This window comes from Arabidopsis lyrata (assembly GCF_000004255.2).
Source record: "Arabidopsis lyrata subsp. lyrata unplaced genomic scaffold ARALYscaffold_5, whole genome shotgun sequence".
NCBI lineage: Eukaryota > Viridiplantae > Streptophyta > Magnoliopsida > Brassicales > Brassicaceae > Arabidopsis > Arabidopsis lyrata.
In genome coordinates this window covers 20,165,338-20,179,337 of record NW_003302551.1, presented here as the reverse complement: position 1 = coordinate 20,179,337, position 14,000 = coordinate 20,165,338, and the positions used below count along the sequence as shown (strand labels likewise).

The window sequence follows — 14,000 nt, the reverse complement described above, 5'->3', positions numbered from 1 at the left end:
AACCCATAGTTTCCTTTTCTTTCAAGTTCACCCTTTTTGTGGATAATTCACCCCAATGTTCTATTGTTTTGTCAATTTAGACCCCCTGATTCTTTGCCCTTTTCAATAATTTCATCTAGTTTTGATTAATGATTATCTAATATAACAAATTATGCTTATAATTATGAACTGATAGGTTAAAGATGTGGTGGGGATGTGCTTTTAGTCAAATGGTTAAGTCCATTTGACTCCGCCTTCCTCACCGGAGTTCGACTCCACTAAATCGCGTTACCCCGCGTAGTAGGGATTGGCTATGGATCGGGCCTTGTCGATCCAAAGATGTTAAAAAAAAAAAAAAAAGGTTAAAGATGTGGTTAAAAGGCAGTCTTGTAATGTAGTGTGGTTTGGCAAACCGGGATCTACCTGCAAGTTTTAAAGAGGTCAGGGTCAATGCCTTATGGCGGAATGGTTACGGGTGGGATTTTGCTCATGTGAAGCAGTTCACTTCGGAGAGTGTTAATTTGCGGCTTGCATCGATGGTTGTGGATAATGTTACGGGAGCTAGGGATCGATACTCATGGGGGGAGAGTGTCAATGGTGAGTTTACGGTCAAATCAGCCTACTCCTTTCTTGCCCGCGACAGCTCACCAAAACAGAACATGGGTAAATTCTTTGATCGTGTGTGGCGAGTGGTGGCACCGGAACGTGTGCGTGCTTTCATTTGGTTGGTGGTACACCAGGTGATCATGACAAATGCTGAGAGACACCGACGCCACTTGAGTGACACAAGTCTCTGTTCGGTCTGTAAGAGTGGTGATGAAACTATATTGCATATCCTGCGGGATTGTGAAGCTATGATGGGGATTTGGAGGAGAACAGTGGCTGTACAAAGAATCCAGCGTTTTACTGCGCAGTCTGTGCTTGAATGGCTCTATAGTAATTTGGGTAATGATGCGGATACGGAGGGTGGTCCATGGTCGACGATGTTTGCTATGGGAATTTGGTGGGCTTGGAAATGGCGTTGCGGGAATGTCTTTGGTGCTGATTGGAAATGTAGGGATAGAGTGCGTTTTCTTAAGGACCAAACCAAAGAAGTATACACAGCAAGCTTGCGTGTGTTGGAAGGTACTAGTCAGGTAGCACGGGAGGAGAGGCTGATCCAATGGGTACCGCCGGGTGAAGGTTGGATGAAACTTAATACCGACGGAGCTTCCCGTGGCAATCCAGGCCTGGCCACGGCAGGAGGAGTGCTGCGAGACGGAAATGGGAGTTGGGGAGGTGGATTCGCTTTGAACATTGGTATATGCTCGGCACCTTTAGCGGAGTTATGGGGTGTGTATTACGGGTTATATATAGCTTGGGAGAAGCGTATCACGAGATTGGAGTTGGAAGTTGATTCAGAGATAGTGGTGAGTTTCCTAAAACACGGGGGTAGCTAGCTATATATAAGCTTTGCACCTAATCGGGGGTAATAGTGTTTTGGTTTTTGATGATAGCCAGAATTAGATTATAGAATATAGATGATTAAACATTTTAAGGGCTCTCCTCATTCGAATCTCAACCATTAGTAGAAAATATTACCCCTTAAAATCTCAATCCTAGATTTTGATATAATAAAAAGGCAGAGAGCTCATAGATGGGGAAAAACATTCGTGTCTAAACGAACGACAACAAAAACTTTGATCCATCTCTTTCGTGATTTGAAAGAAGAAGAAGAAGAGATAACAATGGCGGCGTTTACAGGGACACTAGACAAATGCAAGGCGTGTGACAAGACGGTATACGTTATGGACTTGATGACATTGGAAGGAATGCCTTATCACAAGTCATGCTTCAGGTGCAGCCATTGCAATGGCACTCTCGTGGTATCTATCTATCTTCTTCTTTTTTCCTCCATTGTACCTTTGTTTCTATGAAAAATACAAAGAGAAAATCTTTCTTCTCCTTTGCAGATATGTAACTACTCATCCATGGATGGAGTTTTGTATTGCAAGACCCATTTTGAACAGCTCTTCAAAGAATCTGGAAATTTCAGCAAAAATTTCCAAACAGGTTGCTAAAAAATCCTCTGTTTTTTTAGCTCTGTTCTTTTATTAACATCTGTTGAAAAAAGCTAACAATCTTGGCTACTTTCTCTTCTTGATCTTTTACAGCAGGAAAGACCGAGAAATCGAATGAAACGGTATGCACATAATTCATCAACATTCCTCTGTTTTCTCTTTTTGTTTTCTAATCTGATTTCTTGGTGTGATCATCTGCAAAGACGAGGGCTCCAAACAGGTTATCTTCGTTCTTTAGCGGAACACAAGACAAATGTGCAGCTTGTAAGAAAACAGTTTATCCTCTAGAGAAAATGACAATGGAAGGAGAATCTTACCACAAGACTTGCTTCAGATGTGCACATAGTGGTTGTCCATTAACACATTCTTCATATGCTGCTCTCGATGGTATCCTCTACTGTAAGGTCCATTTCAGTCAGCTTTTCCTTGAGAAAGGTAATTACAATCATGTTCTCCAAGCTGCGGCTAACCACCGTCGCACAGCGGCTGAGGAAGACAAAACCGAACCCAAAGAAAATGAAGCAAACCCTACAGAAGAAGACACTTCTGATGCAGCAGGTGAAGAACATGAGTCGTCCTAAGTAAATCCAGGAGTTCCTTTGTGAAATATATAATCATAAATTGTTAAAGAGCACATATTTTTTAAGTACTGCAATGAAGTAGACTCAAATTTTGTTTTGTTTCTTTTTATGGAACTGCATATTATTCTATAATTTTGTAAAGTGATTTTATTCAAGTTTATGAGTAATGTTTAGACGCCATATAATAACTAGCTTAGCCTCTGTGGACTTGTTCACTCTTAAGTGCTTCAAACCCGAAAAAAGAAACAGTAGAAGCACAACTCTTGCTGTAAAATCCATTAAATCGTATCTTTTTACAACTTGAACTTAGAACAGAATCAGCCTACTTGGGAAGTTTCACATTTTGGTTAGCATCTAGGAAGTTCAGTTTTTGAATGCTCAAAAATGCAATTACAAAAGCGAAAACGTCTGCATAATTGAATTTGAAAGGTTTTGTAACACTCAACACACTCAGCGGCAGAGCAAAGCAAACACTATAAAGTTTTTGTTTATGTAAGAGTTTATGTTCTACATTCAAACTATAATTCTCACACAGAAAATTCAGAATTCTGAAACTTGCTTGCGGCTAAAGAAACAACCAGAAGGAGTTTCTTGATGCGGAAGCAAAGCCAACCTCACAGGACTTGATGCTCCTTCTTCCACAGACAAAACTCCAGTCTTGAAGTTCATATCTGTCTTAACAAATCCAGGACACACCGCGTTTACGCGAAACTCGGGATGTTTCTTCGCCAAGATCCTCGTGTAACCATTCAAACTGGCCTTCGAAACCACATAAGCTGACATAAATTTAGCCCAATTTTTTTCCTTAACTGTACCTTCTTTGAAATCATTGAGAAGTTGGTTGATCACTTGGTCGATTCTTTCATCCGTGAGATTCTCTGCATCGCTCAGGATTCCTTTTGCCCATTCGTTTAGTACATTCTGGTAAACAATAATCAATTGTAACGTAAATAGTGTTTCTTAGCCAACAATACATCTCTCAAGCTTTCTTGATATCTATTCTTTTTTACTTACCTTTAGTAGACCCATGGAGGATGATACATTGACGATTCTTGGTGAATCAGATAACTTCAAAAGAGGAATAAACGCCTCACACATTCTCTTTGGTCCATAATAGTTAATCTTGATGCATTCTTCAGCTAACTCATAAGTCTCCGTGATGATTTCATCCCACTTGAAACCTTCCTGCCATATCAAATATAAGAAGAAACCATTCAACTTCACAAAGATCATCAATACCAAAATAATATCATGAAAGTAATTGATTGCAAAATATATAAACACAAAGACTATCATACTTTCCCTGCCCCAGCTCTTAGAGCATCAGCATCAGTGATTATACCACCAACCCCTGCATTATTGACCTGTAAAGCAATCAAAAATATCATTCAACATTACACAAAAATGGTACAGTTCAGAAACTAGACAAACCTAAAGGTACGGCTCCATTATGTCCCTGCTTAATCACTCGTCTACTAGCTAGGAGCAGATTAAGACGTAAACTGATCAAAGAGAGTTCACTAATCTTACCAAGATATCGAGTTTCCCAAATAGGGTTTTCACAAACTCAGCAAGAGATGTGCTACTAGCAGGATCAGAGACATCAAGCTGATGAAAAACAAGGCTTTGATCAGAAATCTGAAGCTCTTTCTTCAGTGTCTCAACAGCTTCAAGTCCTCTTTTCTCATCTCTAGATGTCAAAACAACTCTAATCCCCTGACTAGCTAATTGTCTGCATATCTCAAATCCAATCCCTCTGTTTGCTCCAGTAACTACAGCATATCTACAAAAACCATTAAAAAATCTGAGAAAATCAGAACCAAACTCACTAAAATTACAGACTAAATCAAGAAGTAAGAGAAGATTTGAGACATACCTTGGAGTTTCCTCTGCCATTTTCGAACCTATTTTTCTTTTGGGTTTCAGGCAAAGAGTATCAATAATTGGCGTTTCTTTTTTTTTTTCTTCTTATGCGCATGCAGTGAATGCACAGAAACCATACGACGAGTGTGGAGGCCAACCAAGCCACGTAGCTCACAAATTGATGTTCTTGGGAGATTAGACTTCTAATCCGACGCCGTTTTTTTTCATCTTGTCTTATTTAAAGTTGAACACGTTTAGTATATTTACATGTGACGTAGATTTTCATTATTTACAGCTCTTTTTTTCTTGATGCCTATTTGAGATAACTAGCTAATATAGGCGCGGTGACAGTGAATAAAATACTTTTTTTGGATCTCTTTAAAAAATGGCAACAAAACTAATCTTTTGAGAAAGTAGAAGATATATATATATATATATATATATATATATATATATATATATATATATATATCACATTTCTATAATCTTTGGAGAAACAATAACCTCACATGCAGGACATGAAACTCATCAGTCATCACACAGATAAATTATCTAGTCTTAAACATTCTTGACATAAACTTTGTTACCTTTAGTATATCCTCTAGGAAAAATTTAAAAAGGGGAAAGTAATACATTTGTCTGATGTACATATACAGTATTATACATACCGTCAGTATACATATGTTTGATGTGATATTGTATAAAGTTGATGTAACTAAATGTTAAATTTTTATTATACGTGAAAACATGTTAAATTTATGACATCTCTAGATTTACATATCAAAAGGACGGGATGCTAAGTCGAACTTGTTTTCAACGTTTTTAAATTTAACACTTAGTTTTGTTTTTAGTTATTAAGTTTTTTTAAAAAAAATTACTTTAAATATAATTTTTAAAGACCGTTTACAACATAACTAAATGTTAAATTCTATTACGTGAAAACATAAAACATAACTAAGTGTTAAATTTTCATTACGTGAAAACATGTTAAACTTATGACACCTCAAGACTTACGGACCAAAAGGACGGGATGCTAAGTCGAACTTATTTTCAACGTTTTTAAATTTAACACTTAGTTTTGTTTTTAGTTATTAACATTATTTTTAGTTATTAAGTTTTTTAAAAAGTTTTACTTAAAATATTATTTTAAAATTTTTTAAAACATAACTAAGTGTTAAATTTTCATTACGTGAAAACATGTTAAACTTATGATACCTCAAGACTTACGGACCAAAAGGACGGGATGCTAAGTCGAACTTGTTTATCAACGTTTTTCAATTTAACACTTAGTTTTGTTTTTAGTTATTAAGTTTATTTTTAGTTTTTTAGTTTTTAAAATTTAGTTTGAAATCATAAAATCAAAGTGAAAAATCAAAATCTTTATTAAATATAAAAAAAAAAACAAATTTAAGAAAGTCATACCTGGAGATGGGCCGAGACAGCGAAGCCCATTGCCTAGGCCATACCAAACTCTGATTTTCTATCTTCTTCATCCTCCCTCAGCCGCGAAGATGTGAATTCAAGAAAAAACCTGCAATTGGCGAAGCAATCCACATGTAGTCTCGATTCCTCAAAACTGCTCTGTTGCATCCCGCATCATGATGATTTGAACACGCTAAGTCCTTCTCTCGAAACCTAAAGACAAAAATTCCGCATCTGGATCAAAGATCAGCGCCAAGACGAAGAAGTTGTGAAGAATTGATCAAAGATAAAGAGAGAGAGCAAAATTAGGGTTTATAAGTGTTGAGAGTATAACGATGAGACTATTTCTCACTATATAACTCTCTCTCTCTCTCTCTCTCTCTCTCTCTGTTTCTTGTTTCTCTGGTTTGTTTGGATGATCGATGATACTAAAACGATGAGACTCTTTATAAACTCATTTGTTTAGGGTTCAAGTTTCCTTTTTTCTGTTGTTTCCTTTTTTCACATGTGTTTGGGATTCAAATTTCCTTTTTTTTTCAAACTCATGTGTTGTTTCCTTTTTTTCACTTCTGGGTTTATTTGTCAATTACTAAACCATCAAAAATTAATTAAACTTAATTTTATTTTAGTTACTTAACCGTCACGTCACGTTGCCTCCTCTGTTCTCCATTAATTCAATTTTAGTTTCTCTGGGCAGAGGATTTTATTGTGGTTCTAACTTTGTTCTTTTTGTAGAGAGTGTTAGGGTTTGATCATCTTCTTTAATAGGCGTATAAAACATAATTGTAATAATAGTTTTTGTTCTGCAATTTTCTCAACCATTATGACATCATGAAGAAAAAAAGAGAACATTTGTTTGATGTACATATACTGTCAGTATACATATGTTTGATGTGATACTGTATAAAGTTGATGTAAATCAGTAAAGGTGAATCTAAAAGAAAGTTAACCAGATAAAAAGAGAACATCTGAATTTATCATAATCAAAATATGCATATCTTACTATACATATAAAAACCGATGTATTATTGTGTTACCTTAAGTTTGGTGTGATTTATCACCCATTCCTTTTTTTTTTTCTTCTAATCCATTTTCCTTAATGCGGACAAATCTATAACGTAGTTAACCTATGCGATAATTGTTATTTCAATTCGGTGAGGAATAATAATAAACATGTTCTTTTATAGTGGATTGCAGCATAAATGCGATGTTAGACGTTATATTTCTGTAAATTCTATATCATCTTTTCTAGCATCCTTATCTTCAAAGAATAAATAGACTTAAGACCTAATCTAGTTGAGTAAGGTATGAGATTCGCGTTTTTTCTTTTCCAGATTTTCGAAACTATAAATAATATTAATTATGAAGCAAAATTGCAATCTATTAACCAAAAGAAACAAGAGAAAAATGGCTCAATTGGTTGCTTTGTCGGGAAAGCAAGCTGATGAGTACTTGAACGCAAGGCCGAAATATCCTACATTATGGTACAAAGTGTTGGCTGGTCGAACCAGCAACCATAAGGTGGCTTGGGATGTTGGGACCGGCAACGGTCAGGCTGCTATTGGGGTTTGTTTTCTTTCTATAAAAACAATAGTTTTTAGACGACTTAGAAAATTATAATCGACAAATGAATATAGAGTCTTATTTCGAACTTTTTGATACATATCATTTCCTCAAAAACTCTTTAAACCACAATATATAATTTGTATGTGATGCCTCAATGAACTAATCATGAGTCAACTATATATTATGTAATTAGGTCGCTGAGTACTACGAGAAAGTGGTGGCAACTGATATAAATGAATCACAACTCCAACGTGCAATGAAGCACCCAAAAGTCACTTACCATCACACTCCATCATCAATGTCCGACGACGATCTAGTGACTCTACTCGGTGGAGAAAACTCCATAGATATCATAATAGCTGCTCAAGCTCTTCACTACTTTGACCTTAAGAGATTCTACCCCATAGTGAAACGTGTTCTTCGTAAACAAGGTGGTATCATCGCAGTTTGGGTTTACAACGATCTCATCATCACCCCAAAGGTTGATTCCATCATGAAACGTCTGGTGGATTCAACATTACCGTTCAGAAACCCGACTATGAATTTGGCGTTTGATGGTTATAGAACAATAGAGTTTCCTTTTAAAAACATAAGAATGGGGACTCAAGGAAGGCCTAAAGCTCTTGAGATTCCACACAAGCTTTCGCTTAATGGATTTTTAGGGTTTTTAAAATCATGGCAGCCTCTAGTGAAGGCAAAGGAGCAAGGGGAAGATCTTTTAACTTCTTGTATGATTGATGAGTTTAAGGAAGCTTGGGGTGATGACAAACAAGTCAAGAATGTTTTCTACAAAGCATACATGCTTGCTGGGAAACTTTAGGTAATTATATACCTTTGTGATGTTAACTACTTATTTATTATTATACACACCGATATGAAACTTTGAACTCATATGTTTAACAGGTTTCGAGAGCAACCTAGTGGATTTACAAACAAGTCAAGAATGTTTGAACTTTTTCAATTCTGTTTAAACTAATATATTTATATCACTGTAAAATAAAACATATTATATATGAATAAATCTGATAAATAAAAGGGTTATATCAGGATGTATAATGTATAAGCAATAAGATGCTCATATTTTTTTTTCACCAATTTATTTTCATTAGTTACACTTTCTCAAAAAAACAAAATTTTATAAATCCAATTGAATATATTTTCTAATTCAAAATTTTAAAATAGTGAATAAACTAATAGATCGGCATTTTTTTAAAAATGTGGCTGTAGTTTTTTGTACACTTCACCTAAAAATTTTCTTACTGTTTTTTACTTTCTAAAAATAGAAAAAAATTAATTACAAAAGAGAGAAAAGTCAACATTTTACAAAAAAAAAAATTCAATTTTGAAAAAAATTCAGATTAGGTTAAAAAATGAATTGGGAAAAATTCCGTGAAACTGGGTGCCCAGACGACACCACAATGTCGTCTTCTCCGATCTCGTCAGAGACGACGGCTGTATCCAAAGAAATCGATCCAAATTACGTATTAATGGTTGCTGATTTCTTCAAAGCTATTTCCCCAGACTCCTCTTGCAACGATTTCACCTCTTTCGATTCTTTCTCTGTCTTATTTCAAAGCAACACCAGAGCTCTCTCCATCTCACGCGGCCGTGTCTCGTGCTCCGTCATCGTCACGCCAGGCATAGCCGTAATCATCTCCTCCATCTCTCTGTTTATTTTTTGCAATTAGATCAAATGGGTTTCGTAAAGTTTCGATCTTTGATTTGTAAAATTGATTGGTTGTGTTGTGAAATCAGAATTTCTTTAATGGGTTACATGGAGGAGCAGTGGCATCAATTGCAGAGAGAGTAGCGATGGCTTGTGTGAAAACTGTTGTGTCTGAAGACAAACAGCTGTTCCTTGGTGAATTGAGTATGTCTTATCTCTCTTCTGCTTCTATTTCGGTAAGCCACCACCAAACATTCATTCTTGTCTCTCAAGACTCTGATCTTCAAATCAGAGAAGCTTAATTGTGTGAGATTTTGCAGAGTGAATTGGTTGTGGAGGGATCGGTGGTGAGGACTGGGAGGAATCTGTCGGTGGTGACTGTTGAGTTCAAGATCAAGGAGACCATGAAAGTCACTTACCTATCTCGTGCTACTTTTTACCATTCTCTCATCTCAAAGCTTTAAGCTTTTTGACATGCTCAGAGATCTTAAAATCAGAGCTTTTGTTGATTCTTTTTACATTCTTCTATTCAATAAAACAAGATTCTGTATACAGATTAGTCTTGAGATATATTTATAAGCATCACTTACTTTCATATGTCTTTAATCATATTATACAATTCTACATATCAACCGCCTTTTAAGAAGACATTTGCATCCCCATTTAGCAGAGTAAGACAAGCTGACAAGCTGAGATCTCTGAAGGAATCAACTGCAGTTGTTTGACATAGATACAGGAATGAATGCTGTTTGTGTTGGAGGAATAGATCTCTGTAAAAGCATTCAGGAACTGGGTTTACCTCTCAGGCGAATATTGCTTAGAAGATGGCCTCATCACGGTTCTCGATTGAATCCTCTATCTTGTGGAAGTATAGTCACACCAGTGTTTGCATTAAGGACACAAATAGGATCTTCTGAAAATGGTGACTTGTATAAGTGTGTCTGATGTCTGTAATAACACAATTAAGCAAGTTAGAAACAGAGTGGGGAAAATTATAAAGGCTCAGATTTAATGCACCTTACAAAAGAAACATTGATAGTGAGCTCTGTTCTTGTGCCACAACAATCTCACATACAGGTCATCTTTTAATGGGCAGGCACTGGCTGCTGCTCAAAATGTATCCACCTGGACAGTTCATCGCAAGGTTTCTGATGAACATATCCTGGCTAAAATGCTCGGAGACTCAATTCAGCAACAACTTTCAAATGTCTCATAAAATTCCTTAACTAGTACTCTCTAATTATATATACATCTTTTAATATTGAGTTCCTGACAACATCTACAGAGCAAACCAAGTAAAACTCAATTAAAGCTCATTAGTTTTCTTGTTGCTGAATCATACAACATCCCTAAAGTGGATATACGAAACAGATAGATATAGACGTGAGCAAACTTTGATTTGATTTAAGAGATATAATTTACATATATCATAAAGTTTGAGACACTGAAGAAAAGAGCTTATATATCCATTGATGGGAAAGGAATAAAACTGCAAATCATTAGGAACCAAAACAGAGCTTAAGACGTTGTGAGATTGGAGTTTGGTCGATAGACTTTCCTCCAAATGATAGGCTACTCCAAAGCCATACTGCGTTTACACGAGGACGTAGCACTCCTGGTTGGACTTTATCAGGCAGTGCTAAGAAAACATTGAAATGTCTCCCTTCCAAAGCTTCGAGAGTAGTGACGAAGTCTGTTTCTTCTTTGATGTTCTTTGAGATTACCACCAAATTTGGGTCCTTACCATACTTGTCAGGATTGTCCAGTGCCCAGAAAAGAATGTCCAATAACATCCCACTAACTCTTGCATATTTATCCCCTGGAACTATATATATTATTTAGAACGTGTCAAAATTAGGGCATTATTTGGTTACTTCCTCTTCAAGCTTCTTACTATTATAAAGCAATAGGCAACAACCTTTTGATCAATTTTGTGATAAAATCACATGACAAAAGTTATATACTTCAAGACTAATCTCCAAAGAATTATGAAAAACTAATAGAAGAAGAAATTTTCATCACTACAAAGAGTGATCAACTATATATTTGAAAAAATCGCCATATATACGAATATTCGAAACAAGGCCTAGGCAGGGGCGGAGCCAACTCATAACCAAGGGGGTCAGTTGACCCCCATGACATTTAAGAATTCTTGTTTGCATGCTTATTTAAATGGTACATAATGGCTTATTTTGGCTTGATTCTTCTCAGTTGACCCCTTTGGCTCACGTTAAACTACTCCTTTTGACCCCCTCTTACAAATTTTCTTTATTTAATTGTTCTTATTTATGTGTCTCTTTAGTCTTTTTAAGTTTTAATACATAATTTTTATCTGTTTTACATATTAATTTTTTTTTCATTCTTATACATCTTGATAAACAAAAATATTTATATTTTATACCTTTTGTATAAAAAACAAAATTAGGAAATAGTTATTGAGACTACAGTACTCATATCTCATACAAAGATTTAAATATTTCTTTAAAATTTTATCTATTTTTATGTAAAATCATATATAAGTTATGGGGTTTGTGACAATACTACATGATGTTATTCTCCGTTATGTTTTATTAATATTTAAAAGCCAAAAATAGTACCTAAAGTAATGAAATTCTCTGGCTCCGCCACTGGGCCTAGGTGAATCCTATTCCTACCATATCATGAGTTGGTTACAAAACACAAACATCTATACACATTCATGGGGAAGGGCTAAAACTGCAAATCATTCGAGCCCAAAACAGTGTTCAACACAAGAAAGATGAAAACATCTGCTCTTCCGCTTTTGTAGCCCTTTGGTTAAGCAACACCTACAGTATCCTCGCTGCTTCGGGTATCCTCAATCTAAAAGGCTTGCACAAGGCCATACTTCGCTTACCGTATCACCTAGCACTCCTAGTTCGACGGTATCATCAGGTGGCGCTAGGAAAATATGGTAACCTCTCACTTTCAAAGCTTGAAGAACACTGACCGACTAAATAGCTTGTATCTTTTTCCCTATTTTAGTTCGGAAATGATGATTCATGTGTTTGGAAATTTTTGATGCCATTCTTTGAAAATTTGCTTACAGATTTTGGCATTTGATATTTATAGATTTGGTAATGGAGATGAAAGTATCTAGCTAATCCAATAACAAAATCATGTTTGTGGCTATTATTTTATCTTAGCTAACAACATCATATATAAGACCAGCAAATTAGTTTATCTAAACACCTTCTATTTCAAACTCGACCAAAAATCACAAACTCCAAGAACCTGAAAGGCCATATACTTTTTTTTAGGTGAGGGTGATTTTTTATAGATATATTTCATAGATAACATTTCATAGATATATTCTTTCCTCATTATTGTTTTCTTGACCTGCTAAAATAAAAGAACGAAGAGTCAACCTTGACATGTATATGTACCACTCACTGTTTTGTCGTATCCATGTTTAACTTGGATAGTGTGAATATATGAACGAGTTATAGACGATATCCCTTTTTGATCATTTTTGTGATAAATATATGCATGTCAAGGATCTCCAAAATTTTATGAAAGAAAAGAGAAGAAAATATTTTAAATTAATAATAAATGATCATCGAAACCACAAATAAAAATGTTTCAAACAAGCTGTGGTTGATCCTATCATCAATTGTTTACAAAACAAAATTGTCTTTCTCAGTTTTATCCTGGTTTGTGGGATTTGCCAAAACAATTTGCAGCTCTCCTTTAGGGTAATATGGTATACTACAAGATATGATCTTTTTGTGGAGCGGGTCATTGACTTAATCAAGATATGTCCAAGTTTATCTTGTGATACGATACAACTGTTGTTTCTTTCCATTTTTCCAAATGATAGACCATTAAGTACACTGCATTCCAAATTTCCAACAATTACTAGATCGATCAGGACCAAAAAAATTAAGTATCAATAATCATTTTTTCATTTAATGAAAGGTTGGTAAGATGTGTTATGAGGTCACCGAGTATCATGTCACGCACATGACTCTGCATTATCTGACAGAGATGCAAACGAGAATCACAAGATATATAGTAGATATGTGGAAGTTCATGGAAATTTAGTATCTAAAGACTTGCTATAGGTATTTATAGGTCAACTTCTTTTAATGTAGAGCTTTTCGGATATATATGCAACGTCAGGCACAAATTTTCGTCCAATAATTACTAATAAATCCATTCACCTAACTTTCTTTCGAACAATTGATAAGATTATGAAGTGACTAAGCAACAATAAGATGTACTAATTTATACGCTTAAACATGAAAAACGATGCTGACATATAATCTCAATTCAAATAATTAGCATTTACCCTATGGCAAATAATTTTTCTTTTACGCATTGAATATTGTTCTCCGCCAGTTGAATTGGCTCAATTATAGTGGGAAAATATGTTAGCAAATTAACCATAAGATTTTTTTTTAAATGAAGAATTTCATTTTTGATAATATCTATTAACTAACTTGGTATATTTAAAAGCTAATACCAATGTTTAGGTCATTAAGTGGAAACATATGTTGGCAAATGGGAGATTTCATAATCTTAACATAATTGTAATTGTTCAAAATTTCCCAATGTAACAGCGAGGCTTTTGTCTTGATTTCACTGTCTTTATCGAATACTGTAGTAGGTTTCCCAGCCACTGTCTTTTTAAAATACTCCCTCCGTTTTACAAAGAATGTCATTTTAAGATTTTATTTTTGTTTCACAAATAGTGACATTTTGTATTTTCAATGCAAAATTTTGAGTAAAAATCTAATTTTAACCTTATTTCATTAATGTATTAATAAGAGAGAATTTTGTTTAGTGTTTTAATAAAAGGTATAATAGAAATTTTAATAGTTTCTTAATATGTGTGTAAAAGTG

The 14,000-nt window shown here is 35.0% G+C and overlaps 4 protein-coding genes across 6 annotated transcripts; 3 read left to right on the top strand and 1 right to left on the bottom strand.

Annotated features, from left to right (window-relative positions):
* The first annotated feature begins 1,550 nt into the window (after window positions 1-1,550).
* Window positions 1,551-2,770, top strand: LOC9312668 (LIM domain-containing protein PLIM2c). Its single transcript, XM_021025918.1, has 4 exons — window positions 1,551-1,844; window positions 1,932-2,031; window positions 2,133-2,161; window positions 2,243-2,770. Exons 1-4 carry the CDS (start codon window positions 1,707-1,709, stop codon window positions 2,618-2,620), a joined length of 645 nt encoding a protein of 214 aa, XP_020881577.1. The 5' UTR covers window positions 1,551-1,706; the 3' UTR covers window positions 2,621-2,770.
* Window positions 2,771-3,010: 240 nt separating this feature from the next.
* Window positions 3,011-4,671, bottom strand: LOC9314440 ((+)-neomenthol dehydrogenase). Of its 3 annotated transcripts, none has more exons than XM_021025913.1 (5): window positions 4,497-4,671; window positions 4,151-4,403; window positions 3,919-3,984; window positions 3,641-3,805; window positions 3,011-3,544 (listed from the first exon to the last, which is right to left on the bottom strand). In XM_021025913.1, the coding sequence occupies exons 1-5, from the start codon at window positions 4,514-4,516 to the stop codon at window positions 3,161-3,163; spliced, it is 888 nt and encodes a 295-aa protein (XP_020881572.1). In that variant the 5' UTR covers window positions 4,517-4,671; the 3' UTR covers window positions 3,011-3,160. The 3 variants fall into 3 exon arrangements, with proteins under 3 accessions (XP_020881572.1, XP_002876599.1, XP_020881571.1); XM_002876553.2 differs by having other exon boundaries at window positions 3,011-3,541; window positions 3,635-3,805; window positions 4,497-4,647; XM_021025912.1 differs by having other exon boundaries at window positions 3,011-3,541; window positions 3,635-3,805; window positions 4,151-4,668.
* A 2,606-nt stretch (window positions 4,672-7,277) lies between these two features.
* Window positions 7,278-8,562, top strand: LOC9314439 (putative methyltransferase DDB_G0268948). Its single transcript, XM_021025916.1, has 3 exons — window positions 7,278-7,471; window positions 7,665-8,291; window positions 8,375-8,562. The coding sequence occupies exons 1-2, from the start codon at window positions 7,313-7,315 to the stop codon at window positions 8,289-8,291; spliced, it is 786 nt and encodes a 261-aa protein (XP_020881575.1). The 5' UTR covers window positions 7,278-7,312; the 3' UTR covers window positions 8,375-8,562.
* Window positions 8,563-8,588: 26 nt separating this feature from the next.
* On the top strand, window positions 8,589-9,691 carry LOC9314438. The gene is made up of 3 exons (XM_021025919.1): window positions 8,589-9,117; window positions 9,227-9,373; window positions 9,458-9,691. The coding sequence occupies exons 1-3, from the start codon at window positions 8,842-8,844 to the stop codon at window positions 9,599-9,601; spliced, it is 567 nt and encodes a 188-aa protein (XP_020881578.1). The 5' UTR covers window positions 8,589-8,841; the 3' UTR covers window positions 9,602-9,691.
* The last annotated feature ends 4,309 nt before the right edge of the window (window positions 9,692-14,000 follow it).

Excerpts from the sequence above, each read along its gene's own strand:
- LOC9312668 (XM_021025918.1), top strand. The coding sequence starts at position 1,707 with ATGGCGGCGTTTACAGGGACACTAGACAAATGCAAGGCGTGTGACAAG. Across the intron at positions 1,845-1,931 it reads ATTGCAATGGCACTCTCGTG|ATATGTAACTACTCATCCAT; the intron begins GTATCTATCTAT and ends TCTCCTTTGCAG. Across the intron at positions 2,162-2,242 it reads CCGAGAAATCGAATGAAACG|ACGAGGGCTCCAAACAGGTT; the intron begins GTATGCACATAA and ends TCATCTGCAAAG.
- LOC9314438 (XM_021025919.1), top strand. The coding sequence starts at position 8,842 with ATGAATTGGGAAAAATTCCGTGAAACTGGGTGCCCAGACGACACCACA. Across the intron at positions 9,118-9,226 it reads TCGTCACGCCAGGCATAGCC|AATTTCTTTAATGGGTTACA; the intron begins GTAATCATCTCC and ends TTGTGAAATCAG. Across the intron at positions 9,374-9,457 it reads TCTCTTCTGCTTCTATTTCG|AGTGAATTGGTTGTGGAGGG; the intron begins GTAAGCCACCAC and ends GAGATTTTGCAG.
- LOC9314440 (XM_021025912.1), bottom strand. The coding sequence starts at position 4,516 with ATGGCAGAGGAAACTCCAAGGTATGTCTCAAATCTTCTCTTACTTCTT. Across the intron at positions 3,985-4,150 it reads TTGGGAAACTCGATATCTTG|GTCAATAATGCAGGGGTTGG; the intron begins GTAAGATTAGTG and ends ATTGCTTTACAG. Across the intron at positions 3,542-3,634 it reads CCTCCATGGGTCTACTAAAG|AATGTACTAAACGAATGGGC; the intron begins GTAAGTAAAAAA and ends ATTGTTTACCAG.
- LOC9314439 (XM_021025916.1), top strand. The coding sequence starts at position 7,313 with ATGGCTCAATTGGTTGCTTTGTCGGGAAAGCAAGCTGATGAGTACTTG. Across the intron at positions 7,472-7,664 it reads ACGGTCAGGCTGCTATTGGG|GTCGCTGAGTACTACGAGAA; the intron begins GTTTGTTTTCTT and ends TTATGTAATTAG.